The sequence below is a fragment of the Medicago sativa genome, chromosome 4 (genome assembly GCF_051527215.1).
Source record: "Medicago sativa cultivar Bolivia chromosome 4, Bolivia_mono, whole genome shotgun sequence".
NCBI lineage: Eukaryota > Viridiplantae > Streptophyta > Magnoliopsida > Fabales > Fabaceae > Medicago > Medicago sativa.
This window is the reverse complement of record NC_140752.1, coordinates 98,059,759-98,081,618: the sequence shown is the minus strand read 5'-3', so window position 1 is coordinate 98,081,618 and position 21,860 is coordinate 98,059,759. Positions and strand designations below refer to the sequence as shown.

General features: G+C 34.1%; 1 protein-coding gene across 1 annotated transcript; it reads right to left on the bottom strand.

Annotated features, from left to right (window-relative positions):
* Positions 1–687: 687 nt before the first annotated feature.
* Positions 688–5,058, bottom strand: LOC146934431 (protein NDL1-like). The gene is made up of 11 exons (XM_085706332.1): positions 4,827–5,058; positions 3,653–3,752; positions 3,135–3,232; positions 2,943–3,031; positions 2,785–2,845; positions 2,600–2,686; positions 2,440–2,517; positions 2,302–2,358; positions 2,107–2,162; positions 1,884–2,019; positions 688–1,246 (listed from the first exon to the last, which is right to left on the bottom strand). The coding sequence occupies exons 1-11, from the start codon at positions 4,884–4,886 to the stop codon at positions 1,025–1,027; spliced, it is 1,044 nt and encodes a 347-aa protein (XP_085562458.1). The 5' UTR covers positions 4,887–5,058; the 3' UTR covers positions 688–1,024.
* Positions 5,059–21,860: the final 16,802 nt, after the last annotated feature.

Genomic DNA, 21,860 nt, shown 5'->3' with positions numbered 1-21,860 from the left:
CAATAAGTGTGTTAAAAAAAAGTCATCACATTTGACCTAATGGTAAGATTTATTGATCCAATTATGAAAACAGATTTGTGCATAGTACAGGACTTATCTCATTTATTCACATTAGAGCTTAACTATATTGTTTAAACGGGAATGATTTATAAGACTAGTGAGTGAAAGTGTAAACCATTGCCTCATCGGTTTAATTTTGTATCTGAAGATAGGCAAAATAACTCGGTACCTAGTACCATTTTGGTGATAAGAATTAAGACCAAGCGTTCAAGGGTGAAGATTTTGGAGCGTGAGATGAACACAATTGTGACTTGGAATTCCCCTGAAAATAGTAGCGTAGGTTTAAAGAGAAATATCAACAAGAAATTTAGTGTGGGATTTGGCAGAAATAAATTTTCATTGTTAGTTTGGCAATTTTTATGCCTAGACTTGTGTTAAACGTTGGCATAAAAGAAAATATTAAATCTGTTGAGTATGATTCCCCATCAAATCAAATCTGAGTTTGCTTCAATCAGCAGTAACTGAAGATTGAAATGCATGATCCTGCTGGATTAAACCAAACCAATATATAATAATTTTAGATAGAAGCAAGTAAGCAACATCCACATGTTATAAGTAAATAGATTCCCATAAGTTATGGGGGGAATCGTGTGTATCCTAAAAAAAATCTTATTAAGGGGTCAATGATTGCTGGTCACCATAAATATTATGAATATGAATATAGCTAGAGTCCAATTGGATTTACAGATAAATACAGCTCAATGATTCCTTTATTCAAGACCGCACTAAAAATGAATCAAAGTAACTCAGCTCAACTCAACTCCTCTCCTCCCCTCCCTACATTATTAATATATATCTCACGTACTCTCTTCACATTCCCTTTTATCTACACCCCCTCCAAACTCTACCATACCTCTTTTCTTTCTCTATCTCTGTCTTAAAAACAATTAAAAAATTTGAAGAAAAAAATAAAAAAGTGGTTTCAATTACAAAAGTCAAAAGTATTTTCTCTTCTGACAAGATATCAAACTTCCAGCGAAACACGCGTCTTTATGGGCTTTAGCTTCAACCCCATGCTTTCCGGAGAAAGAAGCTCCGGGGAGATGCAAGATGGGCTAAGTGGGCTCCTTGGGCTGTGACTGAACTTGCATGGCCTATACAACCCATACCCCATCAGAAAATACTCCATAGGTATCAGCATCGCATGCGGTTGTTCCTCTGTCACCATTGATCCACAAGCCTGGACCTGCAAACAACATTACCAAGTTATTATATGTTCATCGTCGTCCGGTCAACTAACTATAGAAATCATGCAGATCCGAATTCCCTGCTATAAGATAAACATTCATTTACACAATAATCAATCTCCGCCGCTAATTTGAGATCGGACAGCTCAAATTACACAATAATAAGATTAGTTGTAACCAATTGCTATCATTGATTTAGAGATAGAAAACTGTGGGCAAAGCAACTATTTAATTGAACCTCGCAAGTTTTATAGACATGCTTTTGTGTTTCGTAGATACAACAACAACAACAACCAAGCCTTATCCCACTAAGTGGGGTCGGCTACATGGATCAAATGATGCCATAGTGTTCTATCATAAACCATATTTGGATCCAACTCATTGACCTCTAAATCCTTTCTAATGGTTTCTCTAATAGTTTTCCTAGGTCTTCCTCTACCTCTTTTAACCTGACTCTCCTCCATTTGATCTACTCTTCTTACAACGGCATCTATGGGTCTTCTCTCTATATATGTGTTTTGTAGATACATATATACATATATTCTGCATTCTTAAACACATACACTCATGCTACATACCACAACCACGGCACTAAATCTCCTATCAAATTTCGAAGTCATGTGGGGATATACATACCTCAACCAAGGCACTAAATCTTCTATCAAGTTTCGAAGTCATGTGGATAGCCTCAGAATGGAATGGGGAACTGTCCCCAACAAAAATAAGCGTACGGCAGTTTAATTTTTCTAATCCTTCTGTAATATCAGGCCTCCTGCAAGTTAGCAAGACAATAATTTAGCTTAGCACTAACTTGATTTACTGATTAAAATTTGGTCAGGCAGATATGTAGAAGACTTACTGATCAATTGCTTGAAGAAACCGCAAGACATTTGTTTTCTTTCTCTCATCCAGCAGCTGAAAAAGAAACACAATAAAGAAACAATGCAAAGCAATGTGAGTACACCAAACAAGGGAAGGATGAAAGAGAAACAAAAAATAACGTTCAAGTGATAGAGTACTACAGGGAAAAAAATTAAACTAGCTTAGCACTAACCTTTCGGCAAGCTTGAACTATCTCTGACTCTGGAACTTCAACATTACCGCGAACTTCCTGATAAAGTTGAGCAAGGAAATTCAACTTATGAAATAAAAGAGGGAATACGACAGAGCTACAATCCTCACGGTACAATACCTTGCTGAAGTACCGCTGAAGTAAACACTCTTTTAGCAAACCACACATGCCGTAGAAATGTAACAAATTTGACATCACCTACAAATTATTAATCGTTTCAGGTCATGTCATTGTATCAAAGAATTCATAAAAGGACAATCTGCAAGGATTTGAAAGGAACCTTGTTATAAAACCATTCAGTCCAAGAAGGTGATTTGCATAAGGGAGATACAAGTATTAATCCAACAACGCGATTCCTATATTTCATCTGTAAAAACATGCCAGAAAAGGAACAAATCAACAAAAAGTTGACTACTGCACTTATTTCCTAATATTTTCTTTCCATCAAGTTAAAAGGGTACATACTGCAAAAAGAGTAAGGATATAAGCACCAGCCGTTACTCCCATACACATCACAGCACCAAGCCTGGACAGGATATAATTCATGCGGTTAATAAATATAGCATTTTTTTTTAATCTGCTCTCAAAATTATAAGCAAAATAATTATATTTCAATTTATTACCTAAAATAGTTGAGAACCTCCACTATTTGATCTGCCAAGTCTTCAGCGGAAGGGGCATGATTATCAGAACAAATCGCAGCAGCTCCTAACTGCAAGAACTCTTGTTGAAGTTCCAGAGGAGAAACTATGTAAATAATAATATTCGGTTCTAAATACAATAACCAATACATTCAAATCAGTTGACTTACAAACCTCGTGTCCAGGAGGACTGATATGATATATGCAAAAGTTATGAAGCAGCAAAGAAGCAGCCTCTGGGCAGAAAAATAATCCTTGGAAACATGACATATCTGCCATAATCCATGCAAGTAAATATTAACTCATATTTCCAGAGTAAATTAAAAGGACAATGTTCAAGTATACATGTACAAGCAGAATTGAAATGTTGACATTTTCAGCAAGAATAAGTAGATGAAAATAAGAATTCATTGACTCGTTTGAGCTTATCCACTGAAATAAACTATCGTGAGACTATTTGGTAGAGCTTATGGAAACAGCTTTTAACAAGTCCATAAATTGTTTACAGCTGATTTTATTAAGCTCTTCAGGATAACTTATGAAAATAGCTTATAGCTTGTATGAAAACAGTTTAATTTCATTTATATCTTTTGTTATAAAAATAGCTTGTACATGAGTACTTATATTATAAATAGATAGTACATAAGTGCTTAATTAAGCTATTTTTCCAAACAGGGTCGTAATGCACTTACAATTTAGCGCTAAATCTGGATAAGTGATCAGAGCTGGTTTGTCCTGATCCCCGTAGACTATGACAGATACGGAACCACAGCCAGTTTGAATATGATGCTCCTGAAATGGTAAATCCATAATCATGATCAACATAGCATAAGCAGGGGAAAAACTACACAAAATAAAAGCACGAAAAAAAACCTTCATCAAAAGCAAAGAATATTCTTCATTATGAATGTAGTCCATTTGGATAAGGTTAAAATTCCTAAATGGAACTTTTCCAAGCTATTTGTTTTCTAAATGTGCCCTTGCCCTTTTATTGGACAACCAAACTAGCAAGCAAAAGCACATTAATGTATCACTATCAAACAATACAGTGAAACAAGTTATTCCAGATTCTAATAATTGAAGACAAGTTGAAGACAGCTACAAAGAGGACAGTATCTTAGGCTTTTTAAAGGAAAAGAATGACTTTGAACTCATTCAATGAAACCAACAAAAGTATTTACATACATCACCCCAAATAAACATAAAGTAAAAGGAAAACAATAAAAACTTCCTACATCACCCAAATTGCATCAGATACCACAAAGAACAAAAGCAAAAAGACCAAATCCAAATCTGACAATTTCCATGAGAAAAAGAACCACCAAATGTAAAATTCACAAATGCAGAAATATGTGACAAATAAGGATCAAGAAGATCCACTATATCCCAAATTCATAACATGAGAAAATAAGACAGAAACATTCAAAGAAAGAAAACAAAAAGGATTACAGAAAAAGGCTAATTAACCTCATTAATTTTTCACAAGAGTCAACACAGCCAAGTAAAAAACGTTTCTTGTTCTCTTCTATTCTCTAACTAACCCATTGACTTTAAACAATTGATAACACCACATTCATAAATAAGATAATCCAAAAAACATAAAATGCAGCACACAAATAAAAAAAAAAAAAAAAAACACATCTTCTCAACACAAATATGACAAAAAAAAAACAAGAAAATTCCAAATCATTAATCACTTAAAAACCTAATTATTGAAAGAAGAAAAAAGAAACATAAACCCCGTTCAAAAAAACATACAAAATCAACCTTTAAACCCAAAAAAAAAAAAAACCCATTATTCTTCAAAATAACAAAACCCATTATTCTGGAAAAACAAAAACCCAAACCCATTAAAAAAAATTATACCTTTCCACCAAGAAAGATCTTTTCCATATCAACTGAAACGGAATCATTTGATTCTGCCATGGATGTCGCTCTTGATGATGAAGCCCCTTTCTGAAGAACTTCAAAGAAAGAAGGCTCCACCCACCCAACAATTTTCTCTCTCTTCTTTTATGGGCGTGCGTGTGTGTTGTTGTTTATGTGTCAGGTTCGATTTTGAAGAAAAATAGTATAAACCACTTTTCTTTCTCTTCTTCTTCTTGTATGGTTTTAATGGCTTATATACGAAGCCAATGTCACAATTCGATTCTTTCTTTCTCTCTCTTTTGTCGTAATTTTTTGAAACTTCGTTTTTTTTAACCTACGGTTAACAACCACCGACAACGTACGTATCAACTGAATTTTTTCATGCGACCTCGATCCTTTTTTATTTAGGTTTTTTTTTACCGTAACCTAGTTGTTGTAAATCTATAAGATGTTTCTGGAAAATTGGGCCGGACCGAAACGGTTTAACCGGTTAATTGAGTAACTTTTTGAGAATAATAGATACTACAATTTTAGAAGGTTGAGATTTTATTTTAAATATGAGAAATGATATTTTAACCGGTTTTATTTTAATTATTACTTAAAATAAATAGAACACGGATAAATAAAAGTGATCGAAATTTGCGGAGTGCGTCTGTTTTTTTCCCTCTGACTCCAACGAAAATTTGACTGGCCCCATCATTTTTCACTTTGACTCGTCACTCTATTGTGCGTGTACACCTGTCTTTGCCCACTTTTTTTTTTTTTTTTCTTTTGCTTTTTCTTTTAACTATTAATTTGTTTTGTAGTTTTTGTAAGGAATTCCCCCATGTTTTATACATTGGACGTGTGTGACTTAGAAGGAGCTTAGAAGTTAAAAAATGGTAGGTTGCTTGCCTTTCATTTGACTCCAATCATTAATCATGTTTTCCTAATCATGTTAATGTTACAACACATTATACTTGACATTACTTTTGGCTTTTCCATTTTATGCATTATTCATATGCCAATATTCTTTTCCAGTCTCACCAAACCTTACTTAATACTATTACCATATGGTTTCAAAGAAGACGTGACGATATATTTGGAATTTTTGGCTGTACAGAATGTGTTGTTTGTGTGTATAATATATTCCTTGTGTTGGCATCTTTTTTTAGAACAGTCTCACTGTAAATTATATGCAACAGTCATCTCTAAAGTGGAAAATACAAAATCATTATAAATTGTTTTGCTCGTTGAACGATATATATGGATCGTGATGATATGATAATAATAAACAAAATCAATCGTTCCATGGATTGGAGATGAAATGCTCAAGCATATATGATCACATTAAGCATATTCAGTCCAAATTAAAGATCCTATATATATGACTCTTTTGGTGGCTACCATAAAAAATAATACTATATAATATAGGGTTAATTATGTTTCTAGTCCCTATAAAATAGCGACCTTGTAAGTTTAGTCCCTACTTAATTTTAATAGCATTTTTAGTCCCTATAAAAAAAAAATTTACTTATAATTTTAGTCCCTGCTAAAACAAAGTTTGATTAATTATCCTTAAACTCTTAAATTTTTGAACGATTTTTTTGAGACAAGATTAGAACACTATGAAAGGTTCGTTTACTAAAATTAAGAATTTTCTGACATGAAATGAATTAAATATGAATTTTTTAAAACGACAAAAGTTAAAGATAAAAAGTAATAAAATCTGGATGTAGAAATCAAATTTTGCGATAATTTTTTGCGGACGAACTTTTAGTAATGTTCTAAACATGTCTGCAAAAAAATTGTTCAAAAATTTAAGAGTTTAAGCATAAATTAAACAAATTTGAATTGAGTAGGGACTAATACTCAGTGCAGAAAAACAAAATTAGGGACTAAAAATGCTATTAAAATTAAGTAGGGACTAAACTTACAAGGTCGCTATTTTATAGGGACTAGAAACATAATTAACCCTATAATATATTATTATTTCTCGATCAACTGTTTGATGAGGAAACATTATGTGATAATCACATTTTTTTTTCTAGTTAAAATTTTATCGTGTGATGATGGTTGGGTTAGAAAATTAATGTTTTGATAATTTCGTTCATAAAATATAAAAAATTTAATTTGTCAAAAAGAAAATTAATTCTAATTAATAATATTAATAAATTATTATTTTAATCATGTATGGCTTATCAGAAGAGCCGTTTTGTCAGTACATATTATTCTTAGAAAAAAAAATCTACTAAAATAAATTATTTAAAAGATGAAAATTATTTTTGTTAACAAACCATACAAGATTTTTTTTAAAGAAAATCAGACATAATTTTGTTGCAAAGATTTTTTTAGTGGCAGTTGTTTTTTTTTAGGGAGGGGAGTTTTGTACAAAGATTGTGTATAATATTAGGTGTACATATTTTTTCCCATTGATTAAAATTTACATATACTTACATTATGTTGGCTAACTTATGCAAAGAATTTCTTCAAAGTATAAAATTAAGAATTTTTTGTACCAAAAAAAAGAAATAAAATTGACATTTTCTAAGTTCTAGCTAAAGAGAATTACTTCCGCACTCGTCAGAATTTGCGGCCTACCACATTACCGGCAAGCAATCTCATCAATCTTAGTGTCTCTCAACTTTTCAATCCAACAACCAACACTTGGAATCGCGACTTTATTGCTTCTATAATGAACACACAAGACGCATCTGATATTTGTAAGTTGCCTTTGCATTCTCGAACTCACTCCGATACCATAATATGGAATGCATCACCTAATGGATCATACACGGTTAAATCTGCGTATAAGATGTGCGTGAGTATTTCAGACCAGCGATCAAATTATCGTGTCTCAGGGGATTGGAAGTTGGTATGGTCATTGTGTGTCCCGCCAAAAATCAAACATTTTTGCTGGAGATTGCTTCGCGGTTGTTTACCTACAAGGTCTAATTTGCAAAGTCGTGGAGTCCATTGCCAGTCAACTTGTGTGGTCTACAATCGCGACCTGGAAGATGAAATGCACATGTTTATGCATTGTAAATTTGCTACAGATTGCTGGAAAGCATCGAATCTTTGGGGTAAGATAGCATCGTATATGACGTCAAACGGTAGTTTTTCCTCTATTATGTTTGTCATCCTTAGATCGCTTGAAGTGGAAAATCGTGCTGAATATGTAGCTATATTATGGAGTATTTGGCGTGCGCGTGATGCTTGCTTATGGGAACAAAAACCAGTCAATGCACACGCAGCTTGTGTTTTAGCATTGGATATTGTTCGAGATTTCATGTGGTGCAACCGTCCCAATGATACTATGCAGTCAGCTACTCCATGATGGACTAAACCGCAGGCAGATTGGATAAAGTGTAATGTTGATTGTGCCCTTTTCGAAGCCGAAGGAAAATTTGGTGTTGGTATCTGTTTTCGAGACAGCCTTGGACATCTTATCCAAGCTCACTCAATGGTTTTTCCCTCTATTTCAACCGCAACTGAGGGTGAAGCTACTGCTCTACAACAAGCTCTCCAAATTGCTCTCGATCTTGGTCTCAATTGCATTGTTTTTGAAACTGATTGTCAGCTTGTTGTGAATGTTGTTCTCAGTAATAGCCCATATGTTAATGAGCTAGGAAGTTTACTCTCTAACTGTAGGACATTGCTTTTTTCTAATGCTACTTATGTTTTAGCTTATGTTAGGAGACAAGCTAATAGAGTCGCTCATATTCTTGCTCGAGCGTCTATATTACATGCTAGTCCCAGTATTTTTAATCATCCTCCCTATTGTATTGACTCTATTATTTTAGATGAAATAAAATGAGCTATATTTCCTTAAAAAAAAAACTAAAGAGAATTACTAATCCGTTTCGATATATAGTATATTCTAAAAATACTGTAACAAAAAAGTCTTTTAGTCAATTTTAAGTTTGATGGTTTTTGTCAATCAGTGTGTGACTAATCACAGAAGAGTCAATTGCTTTTAAAGGTGGACATTTGGCAGTGACATCCTCACCAACACTATTTTACATTATCTGCCCATGATTATTATAAGTAAGTATATGGTCATATGACAGTTTAGTACTATCGAATTCTTCTTATTCTTGGGTAAAATTGATGTCATGGATTTAAGCTCCTTACCTTTTTGCGCCTTATGCACTTTAAAGTGATTGAAATCGACCTGGAACACACGAGAGCATCGCACAAGACATGCGTGGTCTTACTAATCTTTATCTGTTAATTAAAAATTGAATAAACAAGTCATTGAACTTTTAAAATCAACTAAAAGTTTTTAAACTATATTTTCATCTATTAATTTGATCCATACCAATTGACTAAATTGATTGATGAAAATATATTTTATGGATCTTTTGGTTGATTTTAATAGTTTAAGAACAAAATTTGTGAGAAATTGATAGGTTAAAACCAAATTAATTGTTTACTCATTAAAAATGATATATTTATCTATTAAAAATAAATTTGAGACTTACATATCCTCTCAAGTCTCCTCAAATAATTTTACTGGTGTGGCATGACAACAAGCACTCTCAATGAGGCCCAAAGATGTGTTTTGCGTCTTCCTTCCATGTTGAGTCTATGTTTGATGTGAGATCGCCGAGGTTATGTCTTCCGTGAATTTTTCTTTTGCAGGCCCTAGTTTCCAAAAAAAATTGCCCAATGTGCCCTACATTGAAAATAAATATCCAACATGCCCTACTTTCACTTTTGCCCTTACATAGCTCCATCTGAGATGGCACCATGTTCCTTCATGATGGCTCCATCTCAGATGGTGCCATCCTACTTGCTTTTTTTTTTCGATTTTAATTTTTTTTGGCTTATTAATTAATACCTCCTTTAGGATAGCTCCATCTCAGTTGACACCATCCTACTATGTTCTTTTAATTTTTTTTTTGTTTTGTTTAGCTTTATGCTGAAAATTTATTAAATGAATTTATTAAATAGAAAAAAATATAAAATAAAAAAGGTTCCAAAAAAATATGGATTGTGTCGAGGTGAGGGTCATTATCACAAAAATTGCCCTAATTTTAATCTTTCACGTCAGTAGTACTTTCGTTGTATTTTTTTTCTTCTAATATATCAATCCAGTTCATCACCAGAGTTATTGGCCCGCATATGTAGGATTTGAACTTTTCCTGAATTTGTCTACACGAAGACCGAAAAGGGTCGTCCAAATACCACTCGCATTAGGACTGAAATGAATGAAGTTGAAAAGGTTCCAAGAAAATGTGGATTGTGTCGAGACGAGGGTCGTTATCGTAAAAATTGCCCTAATTTTAATCTTGCACGCCAGTAGTACTTTTGTTGTTTTTTTATTTTTTTCTAATATATAAATCTATATTATTATGTTAATTTATATTTTTTTCTATTTAATAAATTTTTAGTATAAAAATAAACAAAAATAAATAAATTAAAAGAACCTAGTAGGATGGTGCCAACTGAGATGGATCTATCCTAAAGGAGGTATTAATTAATAAGCCAAAAAAAAATCGAAAAAAAAGCAAGTAGGATGGCGCCATCTGAGATGGAGCCATCATAAAGGAACATGGTGCCATCTCAGATGGAGCTATGTAAGGGCAAAAGTGAAAGTAGGGCATGTTGGATATTTATTTTCAATGCAGGGCACATTGGACAATTTTTTTGGAAACTAGGGCCTGCAAAAGAAAAATTCGTCTTCCGTAGAGTCCATAACAATTGCCTTCAGTCATCAGTCTTGTAGTGTAGGAGTGTTGACTTTGAGCATTTGTGAATCCATGGGAAGTATGTCAATATAAGGATGTCACAAAGATAAGGTGCAAAAGACACTTTTTCATGACCTCGCGGAGAGGTGCAACTTTTGGTCGAGGATACTTTTACGCATGCTCGTTCCAATGATAGAATGTAGAGCCTTGCAAGGTACAATCACCTTGTAGTCTCGCAAAAAGGCAAATGTGCTGTCAGTGATAGTTTTTCTTTGTCAAATGTAAATGTTATATTTGCAAAAATGGTGTTCTTCGTCGCGTAACAGAGAGGGTTTTAGAAGGTTACGTGTTACGAGAGGCACATAGAGGACTTTAATTGAATGTAGTAGGAAGGTGTCAAAAATGCATATGGTAGCTTTTGTCATTTGTATTTTGTAGCAAATGATTTACTAGGATGGATGGCATGTGGGAGCAAGGGGTTGGTGTGACGACAATCTGCCTAGCTGTCAAATCACGCATTAATGTTGATTTGATATCCGCCATGAGGAGAAGATTAATGAGAGATGACCTCTAGTTTCCAGGTACCATGTGACCCAAATGGGATTTATGGTACTTGGGTGTCTAGTCCTTTGAAGTGTTTTAGACATTATGTTGTGAGACAACTTAAGGATCGTTGGATCAATCACAATGATTGAATTTCATCTTTTAATGCTTTGAAGCTTTTGATCACCTGGGTCTCATTGCCTTATATTCGCTTATTCGGACAACGCTTCAAAATCATTGAATTCAGTTCACGACTCTTCGTTGTCAACCTTTGATAGCTTCGTGTATATAAGGCTTTGAGGGAGAATTTGAAACACTTTTATTGTACACTTCTCCTTCAATCTTCTTGTTTATGAGTTTTGTGCAACTCTCGAGTTCAAGCTTTTGTCTTTTGTGAAGAATTCTTAGTAGTTCGAGCACTTTTCTTACCTTTTCTTGCATATTGACCGTGTGGGATACATTTTGACAAATCATCCATTGTACTTTGACTTTAAACATGTTGGTTGAGTACTTCTTAATTTTTGTTTGTTTAATGTGTTGCTATTTTATTGCATTTACGATGGTGAAGTAGGTTAAGTCGATGTTGTTATGTTGAACCTCTGTTGTTTCTCGACGAATTTTTTGAAGTGTGAAACCTTGTTAGTATGTTAGGTTTCTCTTGTGGGTGGGGTTGAATCCACAACCTCATTGTCCTCCACTCCCTGTTCCCTATATGGGTGGTGGTGGAGGTGAGGGAGGGTGAAGTGCTTGAGAGAAGGGAGAGGGATCACGTGAAGATGAAAGAGAGATTGATGTTGAGGTGAAATTATCAAAATGTCTTTGATGCCACGTAGGAGTGTAAATTGGGAGTTGAAGACAAAGGGTGTCCATGAATAATTATTCATAAAAATATGGGACCAAAATTATAATTAAGCTCTTGCTAACCACTCATTAAGGAATCTTTAATTATAAATTTTGTTTTGAAAATGTAAATCTTTATTTTTGATTAAGTAACAATTACATACCATTTTTATAAAAACTCGTCTATTTTTTCCCAAAAAAAAAAAGTTACCTATTTTAATTGATTAACCAATGCCCAGTGGTACTCAGTTATCATTCTCCTTGTGATTAAGCTTAAACTTTATTTTAAAACCAGTACTTGACATTTTTCAATCCACCTTCATAATTCATTCAATACAGTATGATGTGAAATATATTATATTATTTTCTAGTTTCACTCAATTTCTGCATAATAAAGTAATATAATATATTTCACATCATCGAAAATGAACTCAAATGTGGTGTAAGGGGGCGGAAATCTGAAAAATATAAAATAGGCGGGGTAAAATTTCGAGTTTTAAAATAGGGGGTTCAATCCAAATTAAGCCAAAATAGGAGAGTACAACTGCATTTCAGCCAAAAAAATATAGCATATTAAAGCGTGATAAACACAAACTGTGTTGATCATGATTAGTCAAGATCAATAGCCAAAAGCTTTTAAGCAATGGCTATTTGATAAAGGGAGAACAAAATATGAATGTTTTATCTTGGTTTTCGGGTGTCAAACATTGATTACGTTTGAACCTTTTAAACCGGTGATATCTTATTTTTTCTTGGGAAGGGAAAAAGTAAGCAAAACCCTTGAGAATCGAGGTCCGGGAGTTGTTTTCGCTACGGGAAGGTGTTAGGCACCCATAACGACTATAGTATCCTATAGGAACCGTCTTTAATTTCTACGCGCGCGCTTTATTTTTAAATGCTATTTTGAAAGATGATATTAGGCCTAAAGGTATTCTAAGTGAAGAATTGGAGGGAGAAGAATGTTTTTGGATTTTTATTTTAGTTGAATTGAAGGAATTTTGTTCCTTGCCTACGTACCCGTTTAAGGGATCAAATCCACCGTAGTTCTCTTCCAAAAATGTTTTTGTTTTTGTTGGTTGATTTTAAGTTTGAAAATGAATTTTGAAGAATGGAGATATTGAGGCCTCAAGGGCATGAGATTATGAAAAGAGTGAGGTGGAATTAGTCATTTGCAAAGTGTGGTCTAAGTATGGTTATTTTTCATTGAAATTTGATTAAGAAAATGGAAAAGGAAAATTCAATGGGATTTTGATCCCAAGGTTTATTGTAAAAATGATTTGAGTGAAGTTTGTTCAAGTTTTTTGGGAAAATTGATTTTTCTAAGTATAAAGCCTAAACATTCATCTAAACATACAATTCTAAACATACATCTAAACATGCATATTTGATGACAGTCCGTCATTCCACATTTTTAGAGTCTTTTTATGATATTTTTATAGCATTTAGAGAGTCAATTACTTGTAATTCATGGTGAAATCAGATTAAAACAGGAACAAGAGCCCAAAGGAAGAAATTGAGAAAAAGAGGAAAAAATGTGAAGAATCGTGCCACGTTTGCTCTAATCGTGGCACGTTGCAAGGATGTAGAGTTCACTGATGCGTTCTGGAAATTTCGTGGCACGATGAACCACGAAACGTGCCACGATGGTTTAATTAAGTTGCTGCCACGTATGAATTAATGACACATGAACAAGTGTTTTGCTTGAATTAGGTGGTGTGAATATAAAGTTTAGCAAGTAAATGGGCTTGGAGCAAAAAGAAAAGAAACATGATATGCTTAGCTTGTGGAGAAAGAAAGGAAACAAGCTTTTGGAGCAAGAAAACGTGACAACTAGGTTACATAAACCTATATAAAAAGCATCACACTTTGGCATGATTATTCATTCACAAATTTTGGGAAGAGCCGCACAGTGGATCACGTTTTGGAGGAAGAAGAGAGTTCACGCTTCACGAGACAGGAGAAGGAGAGAAGCACATGGGAATTGGAATACAACAGCAGTATTGATTAAAAAGAGCAAAGCCGGCAACGATGCAATTCGATCGGTTTATTTCTTTTACTTTGTTGTTTGTTCCTTTAATCATGTTTAGCTAATTTCCTTTGATTAAGCCAAGATGAATTTATTGTATCTGTGAATCCATGTAGCTTTTGACTCTATTGTTATCAATATAATTCAGTTTTTATTCATAATTATTCTTGCTTAATGCTTTTCTTAATATCGTATGTATGACTATTAACACTAGCTTCTATCGATTGTTTGAATTGAATTTAGGTTTCAATTGACTACTAACCCTAGCTATTGAACCGGACATAGTAATTGTGATTAACTCAACACTAGGAACCTAGAGATAGGAAATTGAGGGTTATGACATATAAATTAACGTTCTGACTTTGCTTCCACAGTTATTCAATCTAGTTAAGAGATTAATAGGGTTATAACTTAGGAAAGGGTTTTGAGTCAAGAGATTGATCAAAGCTAATAAGTTAATTTGTCGTAAAGGCTGAATTTACATTGAGAACTTAGAGAATTTAGCTACCACAGAGACCAATAGAGGATTCGAAAGCTTAATCATCTGTTTTTCATATAATCTTCCAACCAGTTTATTTACTTGCCATTTATTATTTTTATGCAATCAACTCAACTGCCTAGGGCAACCCTATAAATTTAATACATCCTTAATTTTAACGTCTTTGCCGAGTAGAAATTGAAACAGTCCCTGTGGATACGAACTTATAAATTTTATTACTTCGATATATTTTTGGTACACTTGCCAAATATTTATCAAGTTTTTGGCGCCGTTGCCGGGGACTGTTGAATCATTTCAACTTGGTAATTTCGTTATTATTTAGGATTTCTGTCATTTATATTTTTTGTTTATATATAAAAAAAATTATTATTTATGCTCTTCACTTCTATTTCTTTGTGCTTTGCTACTGAAGAGTTTATCCAAGTTTTGCAGCTATGATAGACAGGGTACTCCTCTATGACACAATAGAGATTGCTAAGTTGCAGTATGAAAAATATATGTTATCTTTTAAGATCAGAATTTTGGACAACAAAATCTCGAGTTGTGGTCATTATGAGGCGAATCAACCAAGTAGTAATTGTATAGGGAAGAAAGAGGTGATCAACATCGATTACAATACTCAACTGCAAAATATTTTAGATGATTTCTTGGTGTCCAATCAAGTTTCATTTGAGAAGTTTGATGTTCAGTGTGGTGATCTTGTTGAGAAAGCACATGAGTCTCAGAGGAAGTTGGTTCAGATGGAGACTAAGTGTCACAAGGTTGTGGTGGAAGAAAATCCAAAAGTGAGGAGTGCTGACATTTTCCCGAAGTCTGAACAAACAGAGGTTAAGGAAATCGCTCGTGTGCAAATGGATGCATATCCTTCTCTAAGGTGGGAGAGCTTAAATTCCAAAGGTTTAACTGTGAGCGCATGGGAGCATCTACTTCTTTGTTACAAATTCATGGAATTCCTACCAAACAAGAGGAAGAAGAAGGATGATGTGTTCTTTCTAACATATTTGCCACCCTAACAGTGGTTGAAGCGTCAAGCTCAATGACGTAAAAGAAAGCGCTTGGTGGGAGGCAACCCATCCTTTTTATTATGTCTTTATTTTCAGTATTTTATTTCTATTGTTGAGTCAGACAATTGTCGGTGTGTTTGAATAACTCAGTTGTACCCCATGTTATGTATTGAATTTGCACTTGTTTATTATTGATGAATTTGTTTGTTTTATTGACTTTTTCCAGTTTAGTAACAAATGCTTGTTCAAGTGGTATTCCAAAAGTTCAAAAGGAGGAGTGACTTGTGTTTCAAAGGCGAAGTGTACGGCAGTTAACGATAGGTAGTCACAACTCCCAAATATCATAACTGTAAGGTTCATGGCCAAATTTTATTTTTTTCAATTTACTTATATAGAGTGTTCCATGCTTTTACATTTCTAGAACTTGCATTGTTTCTCTACTGTCGATTGATCTTTGTCATTAGCACACTGAGGCAAAAGTGCTTGGTCCTGTGAGCCTTTTTGAAGCCTACCCTGTTTATATTTGAATAATTATCCTTTCTTTAGCCAAATTGAGCCGGTAGGTTTAGATCTTTTTGTTCGGTAACAAACTGCATTACAAGCTTAGAGACTTTTAGGACTTGTCCCATATTGTTTTTCTGAGTTAGGCATTGTAGAATGTTGCTAAATATTAAGTTTAGGGTTGCTATTGGAATTTGCAACCAACTAAGTTGGGGGTGGAGGTACTAGAGAACAAAGAAAGAACATTATCATGAAAAAAACATTAAAAATTGGTGTATATACACTCAAAAATGGTGTATCAAAAAAAAAAAAAAAAAAAAAAAAAAATAGAATGAAAAAGGGACAACACATTGAAAATCAGAGTAACTTTAAACTCGATTGTCCCAATAGTTACAAGTATTCTCTAGTACCTTTGCAATAATTGTTGTTCCATAAGGTGAATGAATGATGGATTGAATTCTGTGCTTAACTTCCGTAGGAATGCCTAACTCAAATTTTGTGTAGCCTACTTATCCAAATATTATCCCACCTTCACCTAAGCCCCGTTATAACCCTTAAAGACCTCAAAGTGTGCATTGACATTGATTCTGATTGACGTTTAGAAACTTTTCAAGCTTATGGTAATATGTAGATTGCATGTCGACTGTGTGTGAACCCTTTTCATATTGTTGCGTGGAGTTGTGAATTGGTGGTTGCTAACAAGTCAAACTAGCTCATCTTTAGCTAGTAAGGTGTTGAACTTTTGGGTACTATTGCTTGATCAGGTAATTGTTATTTTACTGTCGATTGTCAATATTGCAAGTAGATTCCTTGAGGACAAGGAATGGTTCAAGTTGGGGGTTGTGATGACAGTCCGTCATTCCACATTTTTAGAGTCTTTTTATGATATTTTTATAGCATTTAGAGAGTCAATTACTTGTAATTCATGGTGAAATCAGATTAAAACAGGAACAAGAGCCCAAAGGAAGAAATTGAGAAAAAGAGGAAAAAATGTGAAGAATCGTGCCACGTTTGCTCTAATCGTGGCACGTTGCAAGGATGTAGAGTTCACTGATGCGTTCTGGAAATTTCGTGGCACGATGAACCACGAAACGTGCCACGATGGTTTAATTAAGTTGCTGCCACGTATGAATTAATGACACATGAACAAGTGTTTTGCTTGAATTAGGTGGTGTGAATATAAAGTTTAGCAAGTAAATGGGCTTGGAGCAAAAAGAAAAGAAACATGACATGCTTAGCTTGTGGAGAAAGAAAGGAAACAAGCTTTTGGAGCAAGAAAACGTGACAACTAGGTTACATAAACCTATATAAAAAGCATCACACTTTGGCATGATTATTCATTCACAAATTTTGGGAAGAGCCGCACAGTGGATCACGTTTTGGAGGAAGAAGAGAGTTCACGCTTCACGAGACAGGAGAAGGAGAGAAGCACATGGGAATTGGAATACAACAGCAGTATTGATTAAAAAGAGCAAAGCCGGCAACGATGCAATTCGATCGGTTTATTTCTTTTACTTTGTTGTTTGTTCCTTTAATCATGTTTAGCTAATTTCCTTTGATTAAGCCAAGATGAATTTATTGTATCTGTGAATCCATGTAGCTTTTGACTCTATTGTTATCAATATAATTCAGTTTTTATTCATAATTATTCTTGCTTAATGCTTTTCTTAATATCGTATGTATGACTATTAACACTAGCTTCTATCGATTGTTTGAATTGAATTTAGGTTTCAATTGACTACTAACCCTAGCTATTGAACCGGACATAGTAATTGTGATTAACTCAACACTAGGAACCTAGAGATAGGAAATTGAGGGTTATGACATATAAATTAACGTTCTGACTTTGCTTCCACAGTTATTCAATCTAGTTAAGAGATTAATAGGGTTATAACTTAGGAAAGGGTTTTGAGTCAAGAGATTGATCAAAGCTAATAAGTTAATTTGTCGTAAAGGCTGAATTTACATTGAGAACTTAGAGAATTTAGCTACCACAGAGACCAATAGAGGATTCGAAAGCTTAATCATCTGTTTTTCATATAATCTTCCAACCAGTTTATTTACTTGCCATTTATTATTTTTATGCAATCAACTCAACTGCCTAGGGCAACCCTATAAATTTAATACATCCTTAATTTTAACGTCTTTGCCGAGTAGAAATTGAAACAGTCCCTGTGGATACGAACTTATAAATTTTATTACTTCGATATATTTTTGGTACACTTGCCAAATATTTATCAATATTCTAGCTATATACCTAAAGTGGTGTGTGTGCATGTGTCGGTGCTTGTGTCGGTGTACATTATTAGAGTCCATTGTCCTTATTACATCATGCCCTAGTTTACATTCTATGGTCTTGCAAGAAACTTAAATTGCATAAAAGTAAAGTACAAAAGAAAATTCTAAGTGTTACATCCTAAGCCTTGGTGAAACTTAAAGTGCAAGAAATAAGATGGATATGGAATGACATGAGAATGCTTATAGGAAGTATGAGACATGAAACAAGAAAATGTTAGTAGCATAGGGTAAAATAAAGCAAGCAAAATATCATGATAAAAGCATGGGAAACTTCACAAAAAATAAAACTAAACAAGTGTAAAACTATATCAAAATTCACCCATAAAATGCAAGAATCATGCAACCTATAATTCTCATATTCCAATGTGACTTTGTAAGATTTAGGATGAGGTTTTAATACAAGAATTAAGGCAACATGATGGTCTAAACATTTATAAAGTAAATCTAGATATTTCTTGCATTTATTTATTCACAAAGGTAACTTGTAAAGCAAGTAAACAATTAAAAATCACACACATGCAGCAAAACAGTAACAAAGTATTCACAAAACCAATCAACACATATCATCAACATATCAAGAATTTGAAATAGAATTTAGACCATTTTCCATGAGAATTTTCACATAAAATCAAGAAATAATGCAAGCAAATACAAGGATATCTTTTACCAACATTTTCAGTGAACAAATTGCTCATGAACTTCACAAGAATCATCAAGAATATACACAAGAATTTGTAGAAATTTCTAAGTAATTTTGAGCATATACAGAGGTGCAGAGAGTAACAAAGGTGTAGAAAATAGCAAAAATAAAGGAAAAAACGAAGTCTGCAAAGGATACAAGGCCCAAACCCAAACCCATGGGTGGATCTGGATCATCCAAGAGCCTTAGAGGCGTTGGATTGATCCAGGTTTTCCAAAACCTAGATCTAACGGTTGAAATGAAAAGGAACCGAACCAGAAACAAACCGGACCGGTTCAACGCCTTTATATAAGGTATGAGACCGGTCCAGTCTCATTTCCAACACACCTCTCTCTCTCTTCTATCGTTCTCTCCTCTCTCTAGCCTCACCGGTTGTCTTCTCCGGCGGACTTGACCACCGCCGGCGACGGAAACCTAATCCTCTCAGATCTACATGGATCTAAACCCTAAACTGTGCTATCTCTTGCGCTGGTTATGGATTTAAACTCAGTTCTGCAAAACGAACGGTGAAACCTTGTAGATCTAGGTTTAAAGCTACGGTCTCAATACTTCAAAAATTTTGGAACATCTGGAAACGAAACCCTAATCTGCACTTATTTTCTATGCTGATTTCGAATATATGCTTGGATTTACAAAATAAACGGTGGATCTTTGTGGATTCATGCTTTAGGGTTTCGGTTTCAGTTTCTTTTTGAATCTTTTTCAATCTTTTCAAACGAACAAGTCTCAGGACTTGTTGATCTACTTGATTCATCGTTTATTTTGTTCGTAAGCCTTCGATGAAGAAAAAGAAGAAGAAACGAGGAGGTTTATGAGTTTACCTGTTTGAAACTGGAGATTCGAACCGAAAAAAAAGATGTGAGAAAGATGTTTAAGCTTCTTCTTTGTCTCTGATGCGTTCTTGAATCAACTTCGAAAATAAATCGAAGTTTTGCGTCTTCTCACCCTTCGTCTTTTCGAATTTTTCTGGTATTTGATTCCCTCGTTTCTACTTTGATCCTCTTATTCTTCTCTTCCACAAAACCCTTCGTGATCGCAAGGAATTCGTCTCCGATGAGTTCTTGCTTGAATTGCGAAGGTGAAGGTTCAGTGATGACAAGTTTCTGAGAACCTTCTATGAATTCGCATCAATTTTTGTGCTATGAATGTTGAATTAGGTTTATTTGTGGTGGAATTGATTCGAATCTATGATGAATCGAAGTTGAATTGAGTTCTGGAAATTTTTTAGGGTTTCATTGTGTTCTTGGTGATTTTTGGAAACGGTTACAGTTTTGATCTTCGAAATTGGAGAGAGAATGATGAAATGTGTTTGTGGTGATTTGGCACGTAATGATTGATCCTCTGTGTAATTGGTGATGTGGCCTTTATATAGGTGACATGTGTAATGACTGGACCAATATCTTACTGACACCTGTCTTGGACCTTGTTTGGCTCGACCTTGGGCCAGTTTGGGCCTGAGGACCTTTTTTGCAAATTTGAAGACCTTGGGGACCAATCTGCAATAAAAAGGACTGGACTAATATGCAATTTTAAGACTTAAGTGGACTGTAATTTGACCAAAAAGACTCAAGAAGTTTTGACCTAAAAAAAACGAATCAAAAAAGACCTAAAAGAAAATAAAATGACTCAAGGGACTAAAGTGTAATTTTTGGGACCTTAGGACTAAAATAGAAAATAAAAAAAGTTAATAAAATTGAATAAAAAACGTAATTTGGAATAAACGTAAAGTGAAACGCCTAAAATTGACAAAACGGACTAAAATGAACCAATGGCCTAAATGAGGTACTTTAAAGTAACCTCTCTCTGCCGAAATTTCGCGTGAAATGACCAAAATGCCCCTGGGGCTAAAACGACTAAAAATGACTTAGATGCAAGTTTTAAAATGGATTTTTAAACAGGAAATGAAGCAAGAACTTATTTAAACCAGTTGAAAAGACTCAGAGACAATTTTTTTATAATTTAAACAGAGTTTTGACTTTTGAAAAGACTAAAATGCCCCTAGGGGCAAAACTGACTCAAAATGACTTCTAATGCAATTTTTGAAATGGATTTTGACATAGAATTGAAATAAGGACTTATTCAAACTACTTGAAAGGACTCAAACAAAATTTTGAAAGACTGAGAGAAATTTGCCATAGGAAATGACTAAAATACCCTTGCATGTGAATTTTGCAAACAATATTGAAATAAAATGCAGAGAAAGATGCAATTAATCAGAGACATATCAAATGACTTGAAATGCAAGAAAGGAAGAATTGATTAGTATTTTTAGGTCCAAAATTAGGGTATAACAATGAATACGAGTCTGTATAATTTATTCACAACCTTGAGAGATTAGAAAATCAATGTCAAACGAAGAACATCTTATGACATCTAGTTTACAGAGTATAGATTGTAAAAAGTTGTTCATAAAAGATAAATCATTGGAAAAAGCCATGAGCATGAATTTAGGAAGCGATTGTATATCATCTCTTAATCAAACCATTAGATCACGTGCACATCAATCAAGTTGTCTTAGCACATTTGCATTTATATGTGATTAAATGTAATATCTTCTCAGCAGGAGAGTTAATATGAAATCTCTCTCTCTCTCTCTCTCTCTCTCTCTCTCTGAAATAATATTACCCATATACAAACTCAATATTGTTTTAACCAGTCCAGTAGTAGCAACAACCTTTTATTTAAAAAGGGTCAGAAGAGAAGACAAGGTAGGTTCAAACCAAAGTCAAGAACTTTGCAGTATACTCAACGACTTTTTTGAAGCCTGAAACCTTGTTAGTATGTTAGGTTTCTGTTGTGGGTGGGGTTGAATCCACAACCTCGTTATCCTCCACTCCCTATATAGGCGGTGGTGGTGGAGGTGAGGGAGGGTGAAGCGTTTGAGAGAAGGGAGAGGGATCACACGAAGATGAAAGAGAGATTGATGTTGAGGTGAAATTACCAAAATG

Bases quoted from the DNA above. Each gene is read 5' to 3' on its own strand.
- LOC146934431 (XM_085706332.1), bottom strand. From the start codon at position 4,886: ATGGCAGAATCAAATGATTCCGTTTCAGTTGATATGGAAAAGATCTTT. The intron at 3,753-4,826 runs GTATAATTTTTT...TTACCATTTCAG, and splicing joins AGATCTTTCTTGGTGGAAAG to GAGCATCATATTCAAACTGG. The intron at 1,247-1,883 runs GTATGTATATCC...TGTTGTTTGCAG, and splicing joins GATTTAGTGCCTTGGTTGAG to GTCCAGGCTTGTGGATCAAT.